The sequence below is a fragment of the Rutilus rutilus genome, assembly GCF_951802725.1.
Source record: "Rutilus rutilus genome assembly, chromosome: 3".
Classification (NCBI taxonomy): Eukaryota; Metazoa; Chordata; class Actinopteri; order Cypriniformes; family Leuciscidae; genus Rutilus; species Rutilus rutilus.
The window spans coordinates 50,988,171-51,013,015 of record NC_140211.1 but is presented as its reverse complement, the minus strand read 5'-3'; the positions used below and the strand labels follow the sequence as shown (position 1 = coordinate 51,013,015).

Below are 24,845 nucleotides of genomic sequence, written 5' to 3'. Positions count from 1 at the left end.
GCCGGAAGTAAAAATTCAATACAATTTCTCCATTGACAGTTGGGGTATAAGCCATAAAAACGTAACCATACATGGTAGACTTAAAACCAGCTACGGCAGTACTAAGCGATTGTATTTGCTCATATAACCGCCAAAAGTTCATGGGGCACTAACCTTGTTTTGAGATAAATGCCTTTTATTCGCGATGTCTTGGAGAAGTACTTCATTACCCACAATCCTAAACAATCCCACAATCCCACAGTGATGCATCTGATTGGTGGAGCTCGTGTAAACCCCGCGAAAGTACGTGAAGACTCAAGATAAATAGAAAAAAAAAAAAAACTGTTGCGTTTTTTTGCACGGTATCACTGATGTGACATTTGAACCGAGGAGTCTTCATATATGGTATGAGTCATATCAAGCATTTTATGATGCCACTGTCAAAACAATATTTAGCTTAGGCATACCCAGAGCCATAGAGAGCTCTTCATGCATTTACTGAACATTTGTGTAATAATTTATGGCAAGTTAATAAACTGAATATGATGCACTTTCTGGTTTGCTGACCTTCACTTTTTAATTTTCACTTGTTGTTATTAAGAAAATACATTAAATGTTATTAAAATTAAGGATGAACTATAACTTCATGAATAAAATGAGCATGGACCACAAGTGGGAAATTGTTGAGGCATTTGTCAGCAACCTGCCCGTGGGCCGCTGAAACTGATGAGCAGAACGCCGCGCGGACTGCCAGATCTGCACCCGTGAGCCGCGGACCGCCAGCCATGCTTTCCAGTCTATTTACACAATTACTACTGAAAGAACTGCTATAAACGGCACAAGAAAAAGTTCGCGTGGCTGTCGTCAGATTTTAAAGTCGCTCTAAAGGCTCTTTCGCGGTTGTGGCTTCAGTCGACTTCAGTGAGGCGCGGTGGTTTATGGGATGAGTAGTTCCTTCGCTCGGAAATGAAAATATGTACACAGTCTTGTACCTTTGACTTTTTTGGATTTTCTCGCCGTTTTTTCACTCGAAATGATATGTTGTATGCCTATGAGTTCAGCCGTAGCTGGTTATCCTCAGACATGCTCTAAAACTCTTTAGATACGGATTTTCGAAAACGTCAATGGGAGAAATGAATGGGAAATTTACTTCCGGCACCGAAGCGCTCTCGGGCTGTGGGCGGGACTGTGATGCTGACAGCCTGCCATGAACGTGATGACGTTTCACGGCCAAATCAAATAACCAATCGGAGGAGAGCTCTCTAGCCAATCAGACGCGAAAAAGGCGGTACCTTCCCCCAGAGCCATTTAGATAAGAGAACCGCGGGAAATTTGAGTATAACGCCACAAAACTCTGAAAGAAGAAGAAATTGGAATATTAAATGTGAAGTTTTGCGCGCTATAGATTTTATCTGCAATATTTTTTACTTTGAGTTCCATCTTAAACTGAAGAAAATGCCGAACGCCGAAGTACAAATGACAAATGGGCATTGTGCTGGCGTAGAAAACACGAGAGAAAGTGCAGGTGGAGGAAAAAAGGACTTTTCTCTGTTGTGTGACGAGCGCGGTTACTTGAACCTGGTCGAGTACATTCTGCAGCAGGGAAGGAGCAAAGGCGACAGGACAGGCACTGGGGTTAAATCTGTGTTCGGGACACAGTCCAGATACAGTCTCAGAGGTGACACAAACGTGTTTCATTGACACATAGCATTTAACTTCTTGACAAATGATTATAAATGCAAGTTTACGAGGAAAACAGGTAAGCACAGGTATAAAAACAAATGCAATGTGTTTTCTTATGTTATGAGTATCTTATTGAGGATCTTCTGTGTGCGAACCTACTTTGATACAACAGAGATAATCAGAGGCATGTATTAAAAACTTGAATGGAAAGCAACAGGTTAAACAAACATTTATTACATTTCTGATCCTAAACATAAAAATAAAAAAAACAGTAACAAAAACGTTAATTTCAAGTAAAATGGCATTCATACATTCAGAGTGACTTAAAGGGAAAGTTTACCCAAAACCAATCGCTACTACAGACATTGCAGACATCCGCGTGCCCTCCATTTTTTTGTGACCGCGCGCGTTTAACTTATTAGGTTAAAACCGCGAAAGAGATGGAAATAACATGGACGCCGAATTTGAAGAGAGGCTGTGCGATGAAGTCCATCGTTACCCGCACCTCTACAATCCATCTTTAAAGGAACATAAAGACAGCCAGATGTGCAATAATTCCTGGAGAGAAATTGGCCTGAGCGGACCTAAGCATAAAGTATAAATACAAGTAACTTAGTCAGCGTCCGAGCTGTGTACGCGTCCAAACTGGAGTATAACGGTGCGTTCCAGGCAACCTGTAACTCGTGTTTTTCCAACCTTATACCCGTGAAGGTGCACTGGAACCGCAGTCAAACCAGTGACTTACCACCCGTGAACTCGTACTAGATCGATGTACTCCCAGTTACGAGCTCTGACGTCACATAGCCCGCGAAACCATACAAAACAACAATGGCAGCCCCTACGGATGCAGTGTTTCTGCAGGGGTACACGGTGAGAATACACTTTAGGACAATATAACGTTGCAGTCAAATTAATAATAATAATAATAATAATAATAAATAAACAAGGAGTAAGCACCTTTGGCGACATAAATTATTACAAATGCGCATAAGGTCCGCCATGCTGGTTTGTTTACATCTAACTTAGCTAACGATTACCACAATTCCTTGCGCTCAGGTAGTTTGGCGTGACTGGCCTGGAACGCTACAAAGTCGTGAGTCGTGGTTTGAAGTCGTGCAGCATAACAGAGACCAAGGCCCTGTTTACACGAGAACGCTCGCGGGTGAAAACGTAAAAATATTTTATCAGATGTGCCTTTCGTTTAGACGGCGACGGCGTTTTGGGGGCTTAAAAACGCAAAAAAGTTAAACCACCCTCCAGAGTGGAAATCTTAAAAACGCTCCACAGTCGCGTTCCCGTCCCCTAGACAGTGAAGGTTGTAAGCTGGTCGTAAGCACAGACAGTAAAAGAAATGGACACAGCGACCCCATTGGAACTCAATTGAGGCAAGTGAAGCCCATTTTTAGCGATTTCTTAGCACTTCCTTTCCTGACGCGCAGACTCAAACCGTGCAAAGCGTTACACGGACCACGTGAGCATCCCGTCTGTCTTCTAGTAGCTGTGCCAAGAGAAATCGGAATCATTCCCTTACGAATCTTGCAGAGACGGAGAGTGTGAGTAGGAGCTGTCCATGAGCTTGGAGCAGGAGCAACTTTTGCTAGGTATTCTGATTAATTATATTGTCATTTTGCCTCCACGTCCCCCCGATTGCCCGCGAGCTTCTCCTCCTGTCCATACGGTAATCTCTCTACTGTGCGACAGAGAGTCGCGTGGTTATGACGCAATCGTTAGCCTACTTTTACAAAAACTGCTTCTACGGGGCCATAACATAAACTACAAGGTAATGGAGCATTTTATACATTGTCGTGTTTCTTTAGAAATAAATAATGGACAAATGGAGTCTTTAAACGCCTCAGATGTAAAGTTATTCGCTGTCAAAGTGACGCCAAAATGAATGGGGTCGTAAGCAGGCGCGCGGACTTGGTGTTGTTGTGTGGCAGTGCTTCACATTGCCACCTAGCCGCCTGGAGTGCATACTACATCGAATTTCACACACTTGGGCGTCACCATATGCACGCAGATTTCCCTGTCTATGAGATTTACCCCTCATAAAGCTAGTCTAAACGCAGAATAAAAAGTGATAACGCAACGCCACTTTTGCGTTTTCTCTTCAGATCGTTTCCGTGTAAACATAGCCTAAATTACACAACTGAAACTTTTGACGCTTCAAATAGTTAATTTAAAGAGATTGTAAAACTAATTTATATGAATTGAGCGGTTTAGTCCACATTTTCTAAAGAGACTCGATCTCTTTCTATGATGAACAGATTTAATTTAGGCTTTTATTCACATAAACATTGATCAGTGAACATGAACATAAGCTCAACCAAACTTGCTTGACACATGAGAATGAATGAACCTCATTGGTTCTCGCACGTCAAGCGAACGAGCTTCCATTACCACAACTGATGTGTGAGTTGATGAATGTTTAAATGTGAATAAAGCCTAAATTCAATCTGTTCATCATATAAAGAGATTGTGCCTCTTCAGACAATTTGGACTAATCCGTTCAATTCATATTAATTAGTTCTGTCATCAAATTATGACAGAATTTTCATTTGTGGGTGAACTAAAACTCTTTAACTCTATAAAGTCTGACAAATTAAATAAATATATATATGTGTATATATGTATGTATATATGTATGTTTTAAATGCAACAATTTATTGAACATTTAGACAAAATATAAAAAGATATCTTAAAAAAAAAGTTTGCTTGTGGTTTTTGTTGAGTATCATATTTGATACATCAGACTTTTATGGCTCATATAATATGATATAGGCTTGTGAGAATATGGAGCTCATACTCAAGGAGGATAAAACCTCGATTTAAAAATCAAAAGAACCAAACTGAGAAAAAATATGCGATTTGATGCAGTTGCTGACATTTTAACAGGATTTTTACAAAAAATGTTGATAATCAAGTAAACCTATGTTGCTTCAGTCCAGTAAGTGTTCATCTTGAAATATTAACTATATATATATATATATATATATATATATATACATACATATATATATATACATATATATACACTTATGCACAAGACGACATCATCATTTCATTTGAGAAAAGGCTCTTTAGGATTAAACTACTGTTGAAATGTTATCATAATTCAAAAATTGGTTTCATCATGCGCCTCGCAGATCAGTTTCCTTTGCTGACGACCAAAAGGGTTTTCTGGAAAGGCATACTGGAGGAGCTGCTGTGGTTTATCAAAGTACAGTAGGAAAATACTCCAAACTTTTTGTATCTTATTTCTGTATACAGTACTTTTTTTCTTTGGTTCTTGTTAATTTCGCATTTTTTAAATTTACTTTTTGTTCATCCAACTTAGGGTTCAACAAATGCCAAAGAGCTGTCACAAAAGGGTGTGAGAATCTGGGATGCTAATGGCTCCAGGGAGTTTCTGGATAAAAATGGCTTTACTGATCGTGAGGAAGGAGACCTGGGCCCAGTGTATGGCTTTCAGTGGAGGCACTTTGGAGCTGAATACAATGACATGTACACTGGTAACTATCCATCTCTCTCTCTCTCTCTCTCTATCTATCTATCTATCTATCTATCTATCTATCTATCTATCTATCTATATATATATATATATATATATATATATATATATATATGACAGTTTACATATAGCAACAATGTATACTGAATTATTAACATTTTAACAGTAAACTATATTTTAAAGTTCCCCTATTATGCTATTTTGTAGTCTCCTACAATGTTTACATGCATCTAAGGTCAAAATACACTTTAAAGGTGACATATTATGCCCCTTTTCACAAGATGTATTATAAATGATGTCTCCAGAATGTGTCTGTGAAATTTTAGCTCAAAATACCCCCCAGATCATTTATTATAGCTTGTCAAAGTTGGCCCTTTTTGGGTGTGAGCAAAATTGCACCGTTTTATTGATCATTATTTGCACGAAATTATTTCCTCAGACCATATCATGTGCTAAGTAATCCTCGCTGTAGTTAAAACATTAAAACACAGCATGCCACAGGAAAAGTGTTCAAAAGCATTGCATCCACTACAAATATTTATTATAATATAAAAATGTTTTAACTTCTTGGTAATGATTTCATGTCATTTAAGTGCTTAACTCCATTAATGAGAATGGCATATTTAATATAAATGTGTATATCAGATGTTGCCTAAAGTATAGTTTAAATCATTATTTTATTTATTTAAACATGTGAACATGCACTGTATTTATGATTAGGACTCATAATGAAGATTTAAAGTGGTTTTCCTTCATCTGCCGTCAGTCACCCAGCTCACCATCGGTGTCGCCAAACTGCTCCGTCTCCTAAATGTTCGTACGCATGGGTCAGAGTTTGCGTGCAGGTGCGCAAATTTTCCCGTCAAGTTTGTTTTTATAAATCACAACTTATGCGTCGAAAGTGGCGTAAGCCTCTTTCAGGGCCTGTTTTGTGCGTACGCAACAGTTATAAATGAGGCTCCTGATCAGTGGCTGCGCGAACACCGATCTGAATGTTGCAGAGTGATGATCATACTTTCGTATCCTGGCCTTAGTTATAGTTTACTTTGTCAATACTGACGCCTTGCCTTGCCTTGCCATATCAGCCATTTTGGATTTTAGAGCTCATGGTGCAGAGTATAGAGGTGCATCCACGTCCATCCTTCTTGTTTTGCTCTTGAAACGGCACAATCTGTAAGTTTAAAATACTAATCTAAGCGGTAAAATACGATTACATGTATTCTGATAGGTTATACATGTTTGAGAATGATTTGCATGTGACATGTTAAAGGTCCCATGACATGAAAATTTCACTTTATGAGGTTTTTTAACATTAATATGAGTTCCCCTAGCCTGCCTATGGTCCCCCAGTGGCTAGACATTTTGATAGGTGTAAACCTGGGTATTTTTGATAAAATAAAAGCTCAGACGGGCGAATCTAGAATCTTCCCTTTATGTCGTCATAAGGGGAAAGGTCACCTCCCCTTTCTCTTCTTTGCCCGCAAAGAGAATTTGGCCCGCCCATGAGAAAATGAGCTGCGCTAGCGCGATACTGTTTTTTTTCTCGAGAGACATCATAGCTTGCAAACGAGCGAAGCATGGCAGTTGCTTAGTGTTTGGATGTACAAATGCACACAAAAGTATTTTTTTAGTTCCTCCGAGCCTATGAAGAACCCGTGGGTTGTGTGAATTTCTGATGTGCAATTGTTCAAGTTCAGACACATAATCTTTCTCAAAATCGTTCAATACTGTTTATGCATCAGTAAATCAAATCCAGTGACTAAAATATCAACTTCACATCGTTTCTCTTGGTAGGATGAAAATAATCTTATTTATACTGTGATTAAAATATATACAGAAAGCGATCAAAGAACAATCCCTTTCCAGTAGCCCAAGCTGTCAATCACACAGCGCGAGTTTATATATATATATATATATATATTTATTTATTTATTTATTTATTTTTATATTTTTTTATATATGTTTTTTTTATATATATCATTTTTCATTTGTGTTACAGTTTCACAAATTGGGCTTCAGTAAAGAAAGTTTGACCCTGACAACTGTCTAAGACTTTTACTAAGCCTTTGTTAAAGCTGCATTCAGTAACTTCGGGATTTCTTCGCTGTATTCTCGCTTTTTGCTCGGAGGTTTCTCTCTAGAGCTCCCCCCACAGCTTCGGAATAGATATTTGACAACACTGTTGTAAAAACTCGTTGGCTATTCTCAGACACCAGAGGCTAGCAGATCAACGACATCAAAGCAGATGGGATATTCTTTAAAACGTCTTCTTCATTCGGGTTCGAACAGCGTGAGGGAGCGCAATAATGACGGCATTTTAGCAGATTTCTTTTGGCCGTAAAGCAATTGTTTACATCGCGAGACCTGATATCACGCGATGCTTCCTGATGCGGCGGCCGGCTGCCCGCCGGCTCAAAGTTGCAAGTGCGTATTTTCCGCTCATGGGCACCAAGGGGGTGCGAAACGACCACCATTCAACCCGAAATAAGTAATATAACCATTCCAATGACTCCGAAGCTGTTCAGTTAAGGTAAAAAAAGTTACTTAGTTCACCTTTAAGCTCGCCTCAAAAGCAAACATAAGCTGAAGGCAGAAGATTAACCAAAGGCCCTAAAGTTTTTGTCTTGTCTCTTTTGTCTTTATTCTTTATTTTGAGCTAATAAAAATATAGAAACACAATAAGTGTGTTGCAACATACCCTAGGAAAAAACAATATCTATAAATATGATAACATCGGAAGCGTGACAGCCGACACTCTCATTCGTTAACATGGGCAGCGACAAAATATGCGCTGTTCATGCTCCGCTGAAGCTTGCGATGTGAAACAGGTGTAAAAAGACATCATAGTCATTTAGGCATAAGATCGCGTGGGTGTTTGAATCGAGGTCTTGGTCTTTTAAGGATTAATCGTGCAGCTCTACGTAAAAGTGTGAATCCTGAAATGTTTTGTTCATTCAGGAGATTAAAGTTGCTGCTTGAGTATGTTGCAGAGAGTACATTTCGTAGTCTCGTAACCTCGCACTCACTGAAGCTAGTTTAAAACTGAATGCTGTGTGAACGCAGCCATATTAGACCCAAATTATGGGACTGACAACCATAGTCTAGATAAAAAAACACTATAATTGTTCAAATACTTACACTGTCATCTCGTCATCATTATTAGGGATGACCATAAACAGCGTCACATTCCACGCAAATCGGCTAATTTACATAATCGATTACATCGCCGCTTCGTTCCAGCCCTAATTCTTAAAGTCCCACTCCGATCATATTTTGAGCTATTTTTAAACATTCTCAGTGGTCTTTAAATGATGATTATGCCGTTTTTAGCCAAAATCACAAAACCTGTGCCGTTTTCTGGGACTTTGCTTCAGCAGAGCGGCAGTAGCTCATTAGCAATTCGCCTCTGTGTTGTGGGGGGAGCCGTTGGCACGGAGACGACCCTCCCCCTCGTTCACACCGCCGCCGACTTCCGAGAAAACGGAGGAGAAGCTGATCATCGCCGTTGCTGGGTTTCCTATCATTATCGGATTAATTGCAGTTTAACCATCAGGGCGGCCAGAGCTTCTTTGCCGCTCAAGTCGGCGGCGGTGTGAACGTACAGTTAGCATTGCAACCCGCTACCGCACATAGGTGTTGAGCCGCCATCATCTTCTCTACTCCTCAGAACCTGAGCCGCGCGGGTGGGGGCGGAGGGGAGTATGAGCTTGTGGCACCGCCCAGTGGAGTTACTACGTCACAACTCCAGTCTATTTTAGCTGGCATTTTAGCGTCTGCTACTGATTCACAGCCATTTGAATGCAGAAATACTCAGAAATACAACTTTGAACTTATTTTTCTCAAGATATGTCCTCTAACATCAGAAAAATGCCACAAGAACATGTTAACACCTAGAAAAACATGATTTTCATCGGAGTGGGTCTTAAAAGGGATACTCCACTTTTTTTGGAAATATGCTCATTTTACAACTCCCCCAGAGTTAAACAGTTGAGTTTTACCGTTTTCGAATCCATTCAGCCGAACTCCGGGTCTGGCGGTACCACTTTTAGCATAGCTTAGCATAGATCATTGAATCGGACAAGACCATTAGCATCTCTCTCAAAAAAATGACCAAAGAGTTTATATATTTTTCCTATTTAAAACTTGACTCTTCTGTAGTTACATCGTGTACTAAGACCGACAGAAAATGTAAAGTTGCGATTTTCTAGGCTGTTATGGCTAGGAACTATACTCTCATTCCTGCGTAATAATCAAGAAACTTTGCTGCCGTACCATGAGTCCAGCAGGCATAATGATATGACGCAGCGCCTGAAAATAGTCCCCAGCTCGTAACTTCCAACGTGACCGGGATTAAGTTTGTCTAACCTATTAGACGTATTTTCAGGCGCTGCGTCATATGCACCCATGGTATGACAGCAAAGTTTCTTGATTATTATGCAGGAATGAGAGTATAGTTCCTAGCCATATCAGCCTAGAAAATCGCAACTTTACATTTTCCGTCAGTTTTAAATAGGAAAAATATCGAAACGCTTTGGTCATTTTTGACTATCTTAATCTATCCTAGTCAACTGATTCGTTCAAAAAGCTGATTCAGTCAGTAAGGAAACACCACTGTGTGTGGCTTTGTTTTGAACTATTTTCGTCAGTGAAATAGAGCAAAAACAGGCAATATGGTGTCTAAAATTTAAGTCACTTAATATTAATTTCTTGTTTATTAAACTTATCAAATCAATATCACGATATTTGTAGAAAAACTGCACTCTTGTTATATTTATTGCTAAATTATATAAATAAAGACTAAATCAGGCAGTGAAAGCGTGCACTCTAAATGCGCTCCTGCACTAGTCTAATCTACAAGACTAAATCACGTAGAGTATGCATGCACTCTCTGTGTGTGTGTGTGTGTGTGTGTGTGTGTGAGGGAGGGATAGGCTATACTCGACAATGTCAAATGCACATCGTTAAAACAACAATTGTGATATATATCGCACACCCCTACAGCCTGGTACAAAAAGTGGTTTGTTTCTTCATGACAGCTGTGAGGGGGGTGAATTTTTTTTTTTTTTTTTTTTTTTAACTCTGAAAAAGTTCTGCATAATTAAGTGCGTGGCCACTTGAGTGACAGGTGGATTGCCGCTGCTGTCACTACTAGCCGTTTGTCTGCTGTCTGCTAGCTGTCACGTCACCTCAGCTAATCCCGCCTCTTTGCCCATTTTCATTTATCCGGAAGTGACGCACAATGACACGCTGCCAGGACGGCGACGGCAGGCTCCGCCCACTTTGGGCTTCAAAAATGCTCTTCAGAAACCTACTGGTGACGTCGCAGACACTACATCCGTTGTTTTATACAGTCTATGGTTGGAAACAAACCGCTCATTACCATTCAGCTCTGGAGGCTTCCTCAACTTGATACACAGTGATACGAACAGTAACGATGGCGTCGGTTTTACTGTATTAATTCGAGCCGGAGTTCTCTTTCTTTGGAAGTGCATGCAAATTGGATTTGCTTTCACAGCGCTCAAAACAGCGTCTTCTCGACAATACAGTGTTTGAGGGCAGGTTCAAATTAGACATTGTTTACGGGCAATCAAGGAATACCACTGGTGGGCATTATGCTAAATTGTTACAAACTTACATAGGTTCATGCAGGAAGTAAGACTGGAATTTCTGATGACTCGTTTCAGGCAGCTGGTCAGAATTGGTTCTTTCTTTTCGGAGACAATAACTCCATTTGTCTGCACTTTCATCTTTGAAACTTTGCAGTAGGGGTGGGCGATATAGCCTCAAAATTATATCACGATATTTCAAGAATATTTGCGATAATGATATTTATGATGATATAGAAAAAATTTGGACAATTTTTAAGAGTTTACACAACACAAGGAAGCTTGATTTCAATCTTTGAATTAAATTGAAAAAAGTAGCAAAAAATATATACAAAATAATTAAAATACAAATAAAAAGAAAAGTTTTTGGGTAGGTCTAACACTAGCATTCAGAAATACTAAAGAAACTGAATAAAGTCCTGGCTAAATTAAAGCTGGTAGGCATCCCTACCAGACGCCTACGATCAATCAACGAGCGACGTCTCGTGGTTCCATCACAGAAAGCCACAAAATCACTTTCCAGATCATTCTCATTCACAGTTCCATGCTGGTGGAACACTCTCCCCACCCTCATCCGGAATGCAGAATCCCTGACAACATTCAAAAAACAGCTGAAAACCCATCTCTTCCATGAGCACCTAAACTCATAAAAAATAAAAAAAAAATAAAAAAAACCTTTCCCTTAAAACCCCACTTATCATTCTTATGCTACTCTGAATAATGCCTGAACTTCGTATTTTGAACACTTCTTGCGTTGTTGTTGTTTTTTGCCTCTTCATGATGACTCGCTTAATTTAGTCCTGATTTGTAAGTCGCTTTGGATAAAAGCGTCTGCTAAATGACTAAATGTAAATACATAGGCTATTAATTCTGATTCCTTACAATTAAAGCTATCTTTTGTTGTTTTGACAACAACAATAATGACAGACACATATGGCTGCTGTCACTTTTAGAGCTAGTGCACGGATCATTACTGTTCTCATTATACTGTCTGTCACACTGTCACGCGCGTTTTAAGCTTATTTCAGACATAACCGACTGTTTACGAATACTAACCATGACTGGAATTTGTACACAATTTTGCGGGGGTTTTTTTATTTTATTTTTTTTTTAAGCGATATAATCCGCAAAAAAAGAACTTTTGTTACTCGCGAGCTGTTTGTGAGACGGCTTTACTGTATCAGTATACTATGCACACAGAGTAAACATCTCTCAGAGAGCGCGCGAGAGTACTGAATAGTTTAAAATCGCAAATGTTTAAACTGATAAGACTAAAAAAAAAGAAGTGAAAATGATAAACTTTAGTTACGATGCAAGTGACAAAAGACAATGTACATGCTAAAGTGAATCAATGTTTGCGGGGGAATTATAAGTGTAAATGATAAATTACGCATTATAAATGGTAGACCTGCGGGAATTATTAAAATACTATTGAAGTAGCTCCTTTTTAGGTACTAAATTGTCATTGGAGGCTGACTTGCTGCTCTCGCGCTCAGACAGGTGTTGTTGTGCGTGCTAGGGAACGTAATGCGCCATACGTCATTGCATCGCTATATCAGTGATGTCGCGATATGACACATTTTTTTTTTTTTTTTTTTTTTTTTTTTTTATCATGTAATAATTTATACCGGTATTATCGTGGACGGTATGATATGGCACACCCCTACTTTGCAGAGCTTTTACATTCACAAACAACTATATTGCAATGCACACTACATTAAAGGTCATATCTGCAAAAGCATAATAGGGGCACTTTAAAATTGTTGTATAATTGTTATCAGGGCAGGTCAAGCCATCAGGTTGCATAATGTAGGTGACTGTAGACACCGATTATTATTCATACAGTGTTTAAGACCTCATTAACTGAGAGAAATTAAAAAATTTCTTTTAATGTATGTATGGTAAGAATTTGTGTTTTCATCTCTCTATGAAGATTACTCTGGGCAAGGTGTTGACCAGTTACAGAAAGTGATTGACACCATCAAGTCAAACCCAGAAGACAGGAGGATCATCATGTGTGCTTGGAACCCCAAAGGTCTCAATCAAATATACAGTATAACCTTCCAGCAGTGTTATTTTAATATAATGTATATACTTATATTGTATCTATTAATATTTTGAATTTGCTTTTAGTTGTTTTCAGTTTTCATTTAATTAAATTTTAGGATGGTCATTTTAAGTGTTTTTATAATTTTTATTTTTTATATTTCTATTTAGCTTTCATTTATTTTTAAGTTGAAGTTTTATTTACCTTTTAATTTAAGTTAGTTGCTGTCTGAGACAACATTTTTAATTTTCGTTTGTTTTTCATCTAATATTTTATTTCACTGTTTTAGTTATCAAAATGATTTGTAATAGTTTGTTAGCTTTAACTATAGTTCAGTTAGTTGCCAAGGTTTAATATTTAAGTTCCTTTTTAGTTTAAGTTTGTAAAATATTTAAGTTTTTTTTTTTTTACTTTTTTTTTACTTTTTTTGTCTTTTGATGACACTTTACTATGGTCTTACTAAGGTCTTAATTATTAACATTAGTTAATGTATTAATTAACATGAACGAACAGTCAACAATACACTTGTTACATATATAAAAATACAGTTTGTTCATGTTAGTTCACAGTGCATTAACTAATGTTAACAAATTTGGGTTTTAATAATGTATAAGTAAATGCTGAAACATTAACTAAGATTAATAAATGCTGTAGAAGTATTGTTCATTATTAGTTTAACTTGTAGTTAACAAAAGTTAACTAATGAAACCTTATTGTAAAATGTTACCAGTTTTTCATCTAATATTGTTTTATTTGACATGTATGCATGATGACACAAGTATCCATTTTATTGACAGATCTCCCTAAGATGGCATTGCCCCCCTGCCATGCGTTATGCCAGTTTTATGTGTCAGACGGTGAGTTGTCGTGCCAGCTGTACCAGCGCTCTGGTGACGTTGGTCTGGGTGTGCCATTCAACATTGCCAGCTACGCACTACTCACCTACATGATTGCCCACATCACTGGACTCAAGGTGAACATATTTCAGTAAAGTATTTTCAAAGTAGAAAATTTTAGTCTAGGCTTTTTATTTATTTATTTTTTTTATATAAATTTTTATATAATTTATTTTTTTAAAGAAAGCAACAGTCAAATAGCAGGGAAAACTTTGAAACAGAAAATTCAACCTGGGAAGAATGTTCATCCTTATTACATTAACCTTGCCTAGAAATGAAATGGGGAGATTTGACCAGTCGGACAAGTCCTGACTAATTTTGGTAATTAAAGGGGTGTAATTAGCTTGAATAAGTCACACAAATCGGGTGTAATATTTATTCCCAAATATTGAAAACCAGAGGGAGCTAGGCGAAACGGGGATCCCAAACCAGCTTCAGGGGGAGCATACAAGTACAAGGCCTGAGATTTCTTTAGGTTAATTTTATATCCTGAAAATGTGCTATATTCTCCGATAATGGAAAGAATTGCATCAACCGAAGTCTCAGGGTATTTCAAATATAATAACACATCGTCGGCATAAAGTGAAATACGATGCTCATCTGAGCCAACTCTAATACCCAGTATGCTTGTATTTGCCCTCATTACTGCAGCCAGGGGTTCGATGACCAAAGAAAATAAGAGAGGTGAGAGAGGACAGCCTTGACGGCAGCCTCTGCCAACAGGAAATCTACTAGATATTAGCCGGTTTGTATTAACTGCCGCCATAGGCTGGGAATATAACAGTTTAATCAAGTTAATGAAATTTTGAGAGAACTCGAATTTAACCCCTTAGCCGGCGGGACACCCCCGATCAATTTATAATCAATTTACTAAGCAACCACTGAATGGAACAACACAAATCGGTATCATTTTAAAGCTTAGAATCTCAGCTTTTTAATGCATCCAATCACTTTGATCAACTCCTAACTAGTGCTGAGTTATTCCTCTAAAAACGAGTGTACCCCCCCATAGGCGCCACCTAGCTGCGAAATTAATAATCATAATATTTTTCAAAAATATTACCTTGATCAACTTAAAATAGATGTCATTTGAAAGCTTAGAGTCTGAAATTTACAATGAATGTAGCCAATTTGATAAATTCCTAAGTAGTGCTGAGTTATTTGTGGATAAATAGAAGAAAAAAAATCATAATTTATAAACTTCTTTTTTGTACTACATACTGCAATATGTCAAAAACATCATACAGCTCAGATAGTCCTGTGTCATATGTCATTTGAAAGGTCTCAATGAGTAGAATACAACAAGCATAATTGTTTCAGGCTTTTTACTAAACTTAACAAGGTTTTTGTAAAATAACCCCTCAAGAGACCCATGGGTAACCATATGGATGCTGAATTTTATGGCGCTTTTCCACTGCATGGTACGGTACGGCACGCTTTGGCGCTTTTCCACTGCATGGTACGGTACGGCTCGGTTCGGTACGGCACGCTTATGGCGCATTTCCACTGCATGGTACGGTACGGTTCGGCTCGCTTTAAATGGTACCACCTCTGTTGAGGTTCCAAGCGTACCGTACCGGTACTAAAATGTGACGTGAAAACACTGAAGATCACTGATTGGTCAGACAGAATCGTCACTACCAGTGTCATTGTATTTGCGACACGAGACCATGCACGAGACAAACCCGCTAGATTTAAATAGCCAGTAGACAACAGCCAACGCTGTAGTGTCTTGCAGTTAAAACGTTTCTTGTAAACTGTTTCTTGCAGTCAGGGGCGGCGCCGGATAATTTTTAACGCATGTGCTGAGGGCACACACACACACATATGTGTGTGTATATATAATATATATAATTAATAAATGAGAAAAACTTGGCCACAAAATATTTAATATTCAATTATTTTAATGATCACAATTAAAGTTTTAATTTTATTAAATTGAACAAGCGCAAAATTCAGCATTCAATCAAATATTCAAAAAGACTTAATAATAATGTTATTTCTCTCTATAGGCGCATTTACTACGAATATGGCGATCGTCAACTTCATCTTTGCCAAACACTGACAGAAAACACTATTTTATAAATAAAAATCAGTGCACGCGTCCCCGGATTTACAAACGCACATCTTGCTTGTTGCACGCACATTATGTCGAAATAACGAGATATTATGTTGAAATAACATTATTATTATTATTAAGTCTTTTTGAATATTTGATTGAATGCTGAATTTTGCGCTTGTTCAATTTAATAAAATTAGGCCTATATATAGCCTATATATATATATATATACTATTAATAAATGAGCAAAAATTGGCCACAAATTATTTAATATTCAATTATTTTAATGATCACAATTAAAGTTTTAATTTTATTAAAACGCGTGCACTGATTTTTATTTATAAAATAGTGTTTTCTGTCAGTGTCTGTGCATGGCAAAGATGAAGTTGACGATCGCCATATTCGTAGTAAACGCGCCTATAGAGAGAAATGCACATAATGGATTACATAAGAGAGTAGCCTATTTCTTTTTGTTTTGAATTATTTCGTTTAAAGACATTTCAAGCTTTGTGTATTTGAGGATGAGATGCGCTCCAGTTAACGTACAATGCAAGTGACCGCTCGGGCGCCTCAATGGTTAAATTGTCTATTTTGCATCTTATTCAATCCAGGCAATTGTTTGATGAAAAAATTATTAAAATTAAGATACAATTTATACAAAACGAAATTCACTTTAAAGAAAACAAAGTGAACAAAACTTAATGAAGTGGTCAAAATTATGTCTGACTCGCTCCATGTCTCTCTACTCGTCTCGTGCTGTTCACTTTTCATAATCAACATAGACAGATGGAAAAAAATAACATAACATTAACATTAAATGCGCTTTTTTAATGGCAGTAGTTTAAAACAGTAGGCTACATTAGGCCTAGACTCTCTATTTGTAAAGATTGCTGCACATTCATTTAATTCTGAATTTTGCACACACAAGTTGAAAGGCATTTGTTCAAATCAAGTTCACGGATAATTGTGCGTGCATTTATTAATCATTATGATACTAAAATCATAAACTAGGCTATGCTATGTACAAAAAATCAGATGAGCCCAGAATATGAACGCAACGTTTAATTACACGTTAAGAATTTTCCTTCCATATAGTAAACCATTATAAGAACGTTTAATTTAATTTAAAAACATCCACATGCCGAGAATCAAGAGCACCATCCCCTGTGTTGTGCGTTTGAAATGTGGCGCGTTTACGATGATGTCATGGCAGTAGAGGCGGCAACTATAACGATCAGTCCCACCCATTTTTAAGCGGTACTAACTGCAATGGAAAAGCAACCGAGCTAAAGCGAACCGAACCGTGCCGTACCGAGTCGAGTCGTACCACGCAGTGGAAAAGCGAAGCGAGCCGAACCGTTCCGCGCCGAGTCGAACCGTACCGAGCCGAACCGTGCCATACCATGCAGTGGAAAAGCGCCATTAGACCCATTTCCACTTGTAACTTAATGAAACATGCTCCGATTGTGGAAAATGACACAACATTACAATATTTACAGCAGATGATTACAATTAAAATGAGTCCAAACTCAACATAATCCATCACTCAGAACTAAAGATATTCCTCATGCAGTTCTAATACACACAAAATCCACAAACGCACGTAACCAAGCAAGGTAGCTTAGACTTGGCCTTTTTACTCGTATCTTCATGAAACATACATCGATCATGAAAAATGACACATCGTTATTTACAGCAGGAGCTCACGATTAAAAAGAGCCCAAACTCAATATATTCCATCAATCAGATCTAAAGATATTTCCTCATGGCGTTCTAACACAAAAATACCTCAGACGCGCTTATCCTAGTATATAAGTTACTCATGAAGCACTCGTGATTGATTTTCACTTATAACTTCACGAAGCATACACAGATCGTAGAAAAATGCACATAATTATTTTCAGCAGACTCTCACGATTAAAAAGAGCATACTCAGCATAATCCATCACTCAGATCTAAAGATATTCCTCGTGGAGTTGTAAACTCACGAACCCCCAAATGCGCACATAGAGCTTTATAATAGATGAAGCACTTATGTCACGTTCTAACTCATAACTCAATGAAGCATGCATCAATTGTGGAAAATGGCACATCATTATTTACAGCAGATTGTTAAGATTAAAAAGAGCCCAAACTCACCATAATCCATCACTCAGATCTAAAGATATTCCTTATGGCGTTCTAACACAAAAAATACCAGAGGCGCATCTATGAAGTTGCAATAGCAGTGATGCTATGTTGTTTTGATGTGACGTTTCAGCTCATAACTCAATGAAACATGCATGGATTGTGAAATATTGAACATCTTTATTGACAGCAGATCCTCACGATTACAAAGAGCCCAAATACAACATAATCCATTGCTTTGATCACGAGATATTCCTCACGAAGTGATGCATACTTGGCTAAAAAACAAGTCTCATCTTTCCGGGGTGCAAAGTGTTTTCCAATTTTCCCGGAACCGTGCGTGCTCGTTTTCAAACGTGGAATAACACAAAATATGCATCATCTTAAAGCTTAGAATCTCAGCTTTTTAAAGCATCAAACCACTTCGATCAACTCTGAACGAGTGCTGACTAGCCGCTCTAAACCGGAGTGTACCGCCCGCGGGCGCCACCTAGCTGCAAAAATATTAATTATTATATTTTTCAAAAATATTCCCTTGATTCAAACAAAATTGGTGTCATTTGAAAGTTTAGAGTCTGAACTTTACAGTGAATGTAGCCAATTTGAAAAACTATTGCTGAGTTGTTTGCTGATAAATAGATTTTTTTTTTTTTTTCATAATCTATAAAATACTTTTTTGTACCATGTACTGCAATGTGTCAAAAACATCATACATCTCATTAAACATTCAAAAATTGTTGAAAATGGCACATCATTTTTTACAGCATATTAATACAATTAAAATGATCCCAAAATTAACTTTATCTATTGCTTTTATGACAAGATATTCTTCATGGTGAAACAATTTTAAAAATGCCCATGAGGGGGTGTCAAGGTCTCAACAAAAAGGCTATTTTGGTTCCAAATGCTCTAACTTTTGATTACTTTATCCAATCAGCACAAAATTTTATTCAGATGCAGCTCACATTTAGGGGTACTTCCCCAAAAAAGAATATTTCCCCTACCGTATTTCCTTCCCGAGTTATTGCATGTCAAACAAGAGAGATATGCAAAATCATAATAAAAATTATATATATATATATATATATATATATATATATATATATATATATATATATATATATATATAATTTTATTTGTATTTATCAGCAGTTTCTCGGCAGGAGAATGCCCAAATGTAATTTATATTTTCAAAAAAATTGAAAAGAGTTCTATCAAACGATACCTACCTTTTGACTCTCCTTGTTATAGTCTTGGAGTTATGAGTCTTTAGTTTTGTGTGTGTCACTCAGACAAAACAACTCGAAAAATGCCTTCAGGGGTTAATTGAGGAATCGTGACAGCCCTAGTATTATAGTTTAAATTTAGATGCAGTTAGCATAACTTTAGAATAAGCATTTATTTGTAATTATACATTTGTAATGATGAATTGGCAATTTAGTTTAATTTAGTGTACTTTAAGTACACTGATTGCCTTATATTTCATTAATATTATATTATCTGCAAATGGGTATATCTTATGTACATTTAAAAAAAATTACTATTTAGAGTACACTTCAAATGCACATCAATTACAATTAAACATTAATTTAAAATTTCTAGTATATGTGTGTATGTATGTGTGTGTGTGTGTATATATATATATATATATATATATATATATATATACTAGTACTAGTTTAACTAGTTTTATTTAACATTTGTGCCTTACAATTTCATGAAGATCATAGCTTGTGAAATCTGCATTCATACTATTTTATGGACAGACTATGAATATATTTTGTACTCATTTTTATTTTCCCTAGCCTGGAGATTTTGTGCATTCAATAGGTGATGCCCACATCTATACCAACCACATTGAGGCTTTGAAAGAGCAGGTATGTTTCATAAATTCCATAAAACTAATCTATCTGCATTCATCTACAGTGGTGTGAAAAAGCCAAAGTACACCCCATTAAAAAGTGTATTGTGTGTCGTTTTTCCTCTCTCATTTCTCAAAACATTAGGGCATATAGATATTGGAAAGGGAGGAAAATTCTTAGTCCATGTAAGAGATTGATGATAAATAAGAAATAACTGTAGGAAGTAGGGGTGGAACGGTACATGTATTTGTATTGAACCGAATCGGTACGGGCGTCACGGTTCGGTGCATGAATTTGCACGGAGAATACACGGTACAAAAATAAATAAAACTCGCGTGCAAATTAATGTAATGTGGAACTACTGTTAGATACGCGGGTTCTTTAAGGACACCTAATTTGTAGCCCCGCCTTAAGATAGGTTTGTTTCGCCTGCCTCCGCAGTGCGAGCCTCTGCTCACCGCGCGCGCTCCTCCCCAGATGGACAAGGCAATTCTACTTCGCGTTCGCTGGTGTACTATTCTTTGAAACGACAGGGTGCGACTCAGTGTAACTGTCATCTAAACCATCAGGAATCAGCGGTGAGAAGTAAGGTACACTCGTGAATGTTTATTTTAGTACAACAACACTTTAGTACACCAAAACCACACTACAAAATAATCGTGTAAAGCAGTAAACCAGATTATTCCTTGACATTAGAAAAAAAATGGATATGAGAATGTAACCTACAACTAAATTAACGTTATCTTACATCATTTCTAAACATTTTTATTTAGTTTTGTGAACCTTTTTATAAAACATGGCCATTTATTTTTATTTAAATTATGTCTGCTATTGTAGGCTCATTTTGTTAATGTAAGCAACTAATTTAGACGCAAGAACTGGGTGCTGGTGTTGTGCCGAATTTCGACCCCGCCAAATTATTACCCCCCTAGCATTGGTAGGTTTAGGATTAGTTGTGGGAGAGGGGTTAGGATTAGGCAATCAGGTACTGTCTTCAACTAGGGGGGTAATAATTTGGCAAGGGGTCGGAATTTCGGCACAACACCGGTGCTGTGAGATGGACATGCTCGGCCAGATTCGGCTCGAAGTCGTGCGTCTTCGGATGCGGAGCCGCGCGCGTTAAAAAGCCGTGCACTGCACACCGCCACGCGAAATGTGGCCTTGCGCATCGCACCCAACGCGCACGACCGCCCACACTGCAATGACGACAATTTTGCCGCGCGCACCCTCGCGCTCGTGCGTCCGCACATAAATAAGAGATGCTTTATTTTCAGTTTTATAGCTGATTGTCTTATTTTGTTTACATCTTACTTTACACACTTCAGGGCAGGCTGTTGCAGCTAGCTCAGGGGAGAGACTGTATGACACTAGGTGGTACAGCCTGAGACATGCACAATAAAAAAAAATGGCCTTCTGCATTTTTGTTTCGCTTTTCCCTCCATTGTACCGAACTTGTACCGAACCGTGATGTCTGAACCGAGGTATGAACCGAACAGTGACATCTGTGTACCGTTCCACCCCTAGTAGGAAGTTACTTCTGGATCTACTTACCTTTAGTATAATCTTTAATAGGCATTTTGATTTCTGTTGGTATTTTTGAATTAAACTTTCATTGTTAAATTATTTCACCTTCACCCATCAATAACTGTACAAACAAAATATCAATATTCCTATATATTATGAACATATTTGTTACGGTTGTGTAGGGAAGAGGAGAGGTGAGGATCTGTTTGCAACAATAAACAGGAAGTGAACAAAGGGAACATTGAAAACATAAAATAGACTTCATAAATAAAAGTTCTAGAACACACAAGACACGGGAAATCGTGACATAATGGTGTGTGTTAGGGCTGCACGATTTGGGGAAAATGTCATATTGTGATAATAGAGGTCAATATTGTTATTGCGATATGAAACCATTTGTTTATTATATCGCATGAGTCAACTTGCTTGGTTCTCAAGGAAAATAAATGCACACACAGATTAGTGATAATCTGCCTAGAGAAAAAAGTTCTTTAGTCAAGAGCAGTGAGTGTTTTTCTCTGTTCCCTTTGTTCTGATTAACTTTAGCGACAGATATAATTAGTGGCTACGGTGTACTGTCCCTTTAAGACCCGCTGCTGCTGTCAGAGACGCGGATCTCACACGCGCCTCATTCTCTCACGAGTCACAACTCTTCACGTTCATCATAAGACTACTCTTATGTTATGAAGATACTCGACAAAAATACATTTTGGCATAATTGTGTGTGTTATTGTTCGTTCAAGCTCGAAAGAGAACTGTATTCTGGCATACTGTTTTGTGCGCACGCACGATATTAGCGCGAGTCTTTCTGTGTGTCACAGTCAGGACATTCACAGGCAGCGCGTTCATTTTGGGCATACGTGTGTTGTTCGTTATACCGCGAAAGAGAACTTGATACGTCTGTCTGTCTGTCTCATTCACTGACAGCGCGTTCTTTTTTGTCTTATCGCACATGAATGGTTTAAAAGCTTTTGCATGAATAAGAGCGGGATCATGTAATGCTATAGCCAAAGGATGGCAAAAATTTACAGATGCTGCGTTAATTGCATTAACAGCACTAATTTGTTTATTTAATATAAAATCGCAGCATTTTGCGTCATATCGCGTAGGCTTGACATCGCGATTGTGATTGCGATACGATTAATCGTGCAGCACTAGTGTGTGTACTTATCTACAGTGTAAAAAGTGTGTTTCTAACATGTCCTGTACCCACAGATTCAGCGAGAGCCACGTCCATTCCCCAAACTCAAGATCAAACGCAAAGTTGAACAAATTAATGACTTCTCTGCGGAGGATTTTGAGATCGAGGACTATGACCCCCATCCTCCAATCAAAATGCAAATGGCTGTTTAGACTTTATATTCATCTTTTAAATTTAAAATAAAAGAGTGTTACGTTTTCCTGATTTGAAATATATTTACATGATTGCCCAACATTTACATAGATTTGTCTTCATTCTATATTTATGCTGACATCCGATTGGTTGTAACTAGCAGACCCGGAGGTGATACTGTCAACCAACCTGCCTTTAATGATTTCGCTATTTGTCCAACTGATCTAGTTGATGCATGAGAAGGGTCATTGGGTTCCTACGCAGTTTGGAGAAGTATGGAAAAAAGCTGTCACTTTAAGAGCTTATGCACAGATCCAATACTTTTACAAAACAAGCATTTTCTTTCTTTTGCGTTTACCTGAATACTCGCCGAGATGGGCATTTTTACATGTGTCTCACAATTTGCCTTCAGAGAGAAGAGAGCGAACGCACAGTTGGTATCGGTACTGAAGATGTTGAATATGCCTTAATGTTGAATATGATCTGAACATTCTAGAGAGGTTTGGACATTTTAGACTGGAAAAGTAGCAATGGAATTTTGAGATTGAAAATGTGTGGGAACCCTGGCAGTGGCAAGAGCTGTCTTTCTACTTTGCAATGTTTGAAATAAACTTTAAATACCAATAAATCATAAAAGGGTTGCATATTTGTACTTTGCAGAGTGAAAATTTGTGTTTTAACATACATATTTAGGAAGAATCCTGGAATTTAATTGCAACAACATGACATTTTTAACACAAAGTGGTTATATTATAAATACAGATTTAATTTAACATTTTAGAATTAATTTAAAAAATTGCTTTTAGGTCTATATTTTAAGAACTTTTTGTCCCCCAAATGTTTTGTCTGTGGTAAACGTTAACAATGATTTTTTGTAAAGATGCGTTGATTCAATGTGTATTATGAAAACGTGCTATCAAAATTAAATTGACTTGATTTTACATAGCAATAATTCTGTCTCATTTCAATTGAAGAATAACCCATAACAGGTGAATCCAAAGCCAGCCAAATTATTATGGGAATTGCCTACCTACAGTAGTTTCTTTAGGGAAAGTTGCAACACTTTTCACCCTACAAATGAAATCATAATGGTTTTCCTGTTTTGAATCCTGAAACTATAAGTAAATGTATGTCAGAGTATGTCAAACCATCACAATGCTTTAACAGTTGTTGTTATCTAGTTTTCTTGACCAAACATTAGAGTCAAATTTAGTTGATTAGTTGTTCAGACAAACCACCAACTTGTTCATTTTGGAAAACCGAGAGATGTGGGTGAAACTCTGCCAGCTTGGTTACCCATCTGCTTCATTAACATCCCATCGTTGGTTGGCATCAATCATTGAACAGATCAGAGGTCTTGTAAACCCCCTGCCAAATGCAGCCATATTCTTAGGACCAAATTAATATTTTAATTGAAGTGATATGTGGTTGAAATGTCTGAATCTTTTACTTTTGACTTATTAGTCAACACCATTTGACTCAGAAGCACCAAGTTGTTGCATCTACGAATGTCATTTTGCAAATCTGCAAAGTCGAGGTCACTTCAGTGGTTTGGGGAAAAGCACGTAATAGTTCTGGCAGAAAGTGATCACAAGGATGTAGTGTAACGACGTCTAATATTTTGTTGGTAGTACCAGTTTGCCATAATTATTAGTTAACACTAAGTTGTCAACACTTCAGAAATAATAATTTGTCGTTACACTACATCCTTATGCATCGCTTTATGCCAGGACTTTTACGTGCTTTTCACAAATCACTGAAGTGACCTCGACATTCGGGTTGGCGGTAGCATGAGCCGTCAGGCAAGTGTTAATTAAACTCCTGATTCAATGCCTCATTTTATGAGTACAGAACCTATTTGTACTACTGTATAATTTTGGTACCATTCTGAGCATTATTAGTAGGGTAATTTATGAGATGCATCTGTTGATCCGTTAGCACCTGCACTAAGCCATTCGGCTGATATTTCTAAATAAGCTCAAACATTAATAATGCACAAGTTTCTCTAAGTCTTGTCTGGAAACAAAGCATCTTATTCTTGCAATATTTTTCAGATGACAGTATGCTGATTTAATTATTGCTTTGACATGACTACTGAAACTCTAGTGTCACACCAAGATTCCTGACTTTATTTTTAGTTGTTTGACCCCTAGAGTGAAGGTATGCGTTCACCTTGAGAATTTCATCTTTGTTTCCAAATGCAATGAATTCAGTTTT

At 37.6% G+C, this 24,845-nt stretch overlaps 1 protein-coding gene across 1 annotated transcript; it reads left to right on the top strand.

Moving 5' to 3' along the window:
• The first annotated feature begins 1,124 nt into the window (after nucleotides 1–1,124).
• Nucleotides 1,125–23,575, top strand: tyms (thymidylate synthetase). Its single transcript, XM_084403771.1, has 8 exons — nucleotides 1,125–1,179; nucleotides 1,341–1,657; nucleotides 4,809–4,882; nucleotides 5,000–5,174; nucleotides 12,713–12,814; nucleotides 13,624–13,799; nucleotides 19,715–19,786; nucleotides 22,511–23,575. Exons 2-8 carry the CDS (start codon nucleotides 1,435–1,437, stop codon nucleotides 22,646–22,648), a joined length of 960 nt encoding a protein of 319 aa, XP_084259897.1. The 5' UTR covers nucleotides 1,125–1,179; nucleotides 1,341–1,434; the 3' UTR covers nucleotides 22,649–23,575.
• Nucleotides 23,576–24,845: the final 1,270 nt, after the last annotated feature.

Excerpts from the sequence above, each read along its gene's own strand:
- tyms (XM_084403771.1), top strand. The coding sequence starts at position 1,435 with ATGCCGAACGCCGAAGTACAAATGACAAATGGGCATTGTGCTGGCGTA. Across the intron at positions 1,658-4,808 it reads GTCCAGATACAGTCTCAGAG|ATCAGTTTCCTTTGCTGACG; the intron begins GTGACACAAACG and ends TGCGCCTCGCAG. Across the intron at positions 13,800-19,714 it reads CCCACATCACTGGACTCAAG|CCTGGAGATTTTGTGCATTC; the intron begins GTGAACATATTT and ends TATTTTCCCTAG.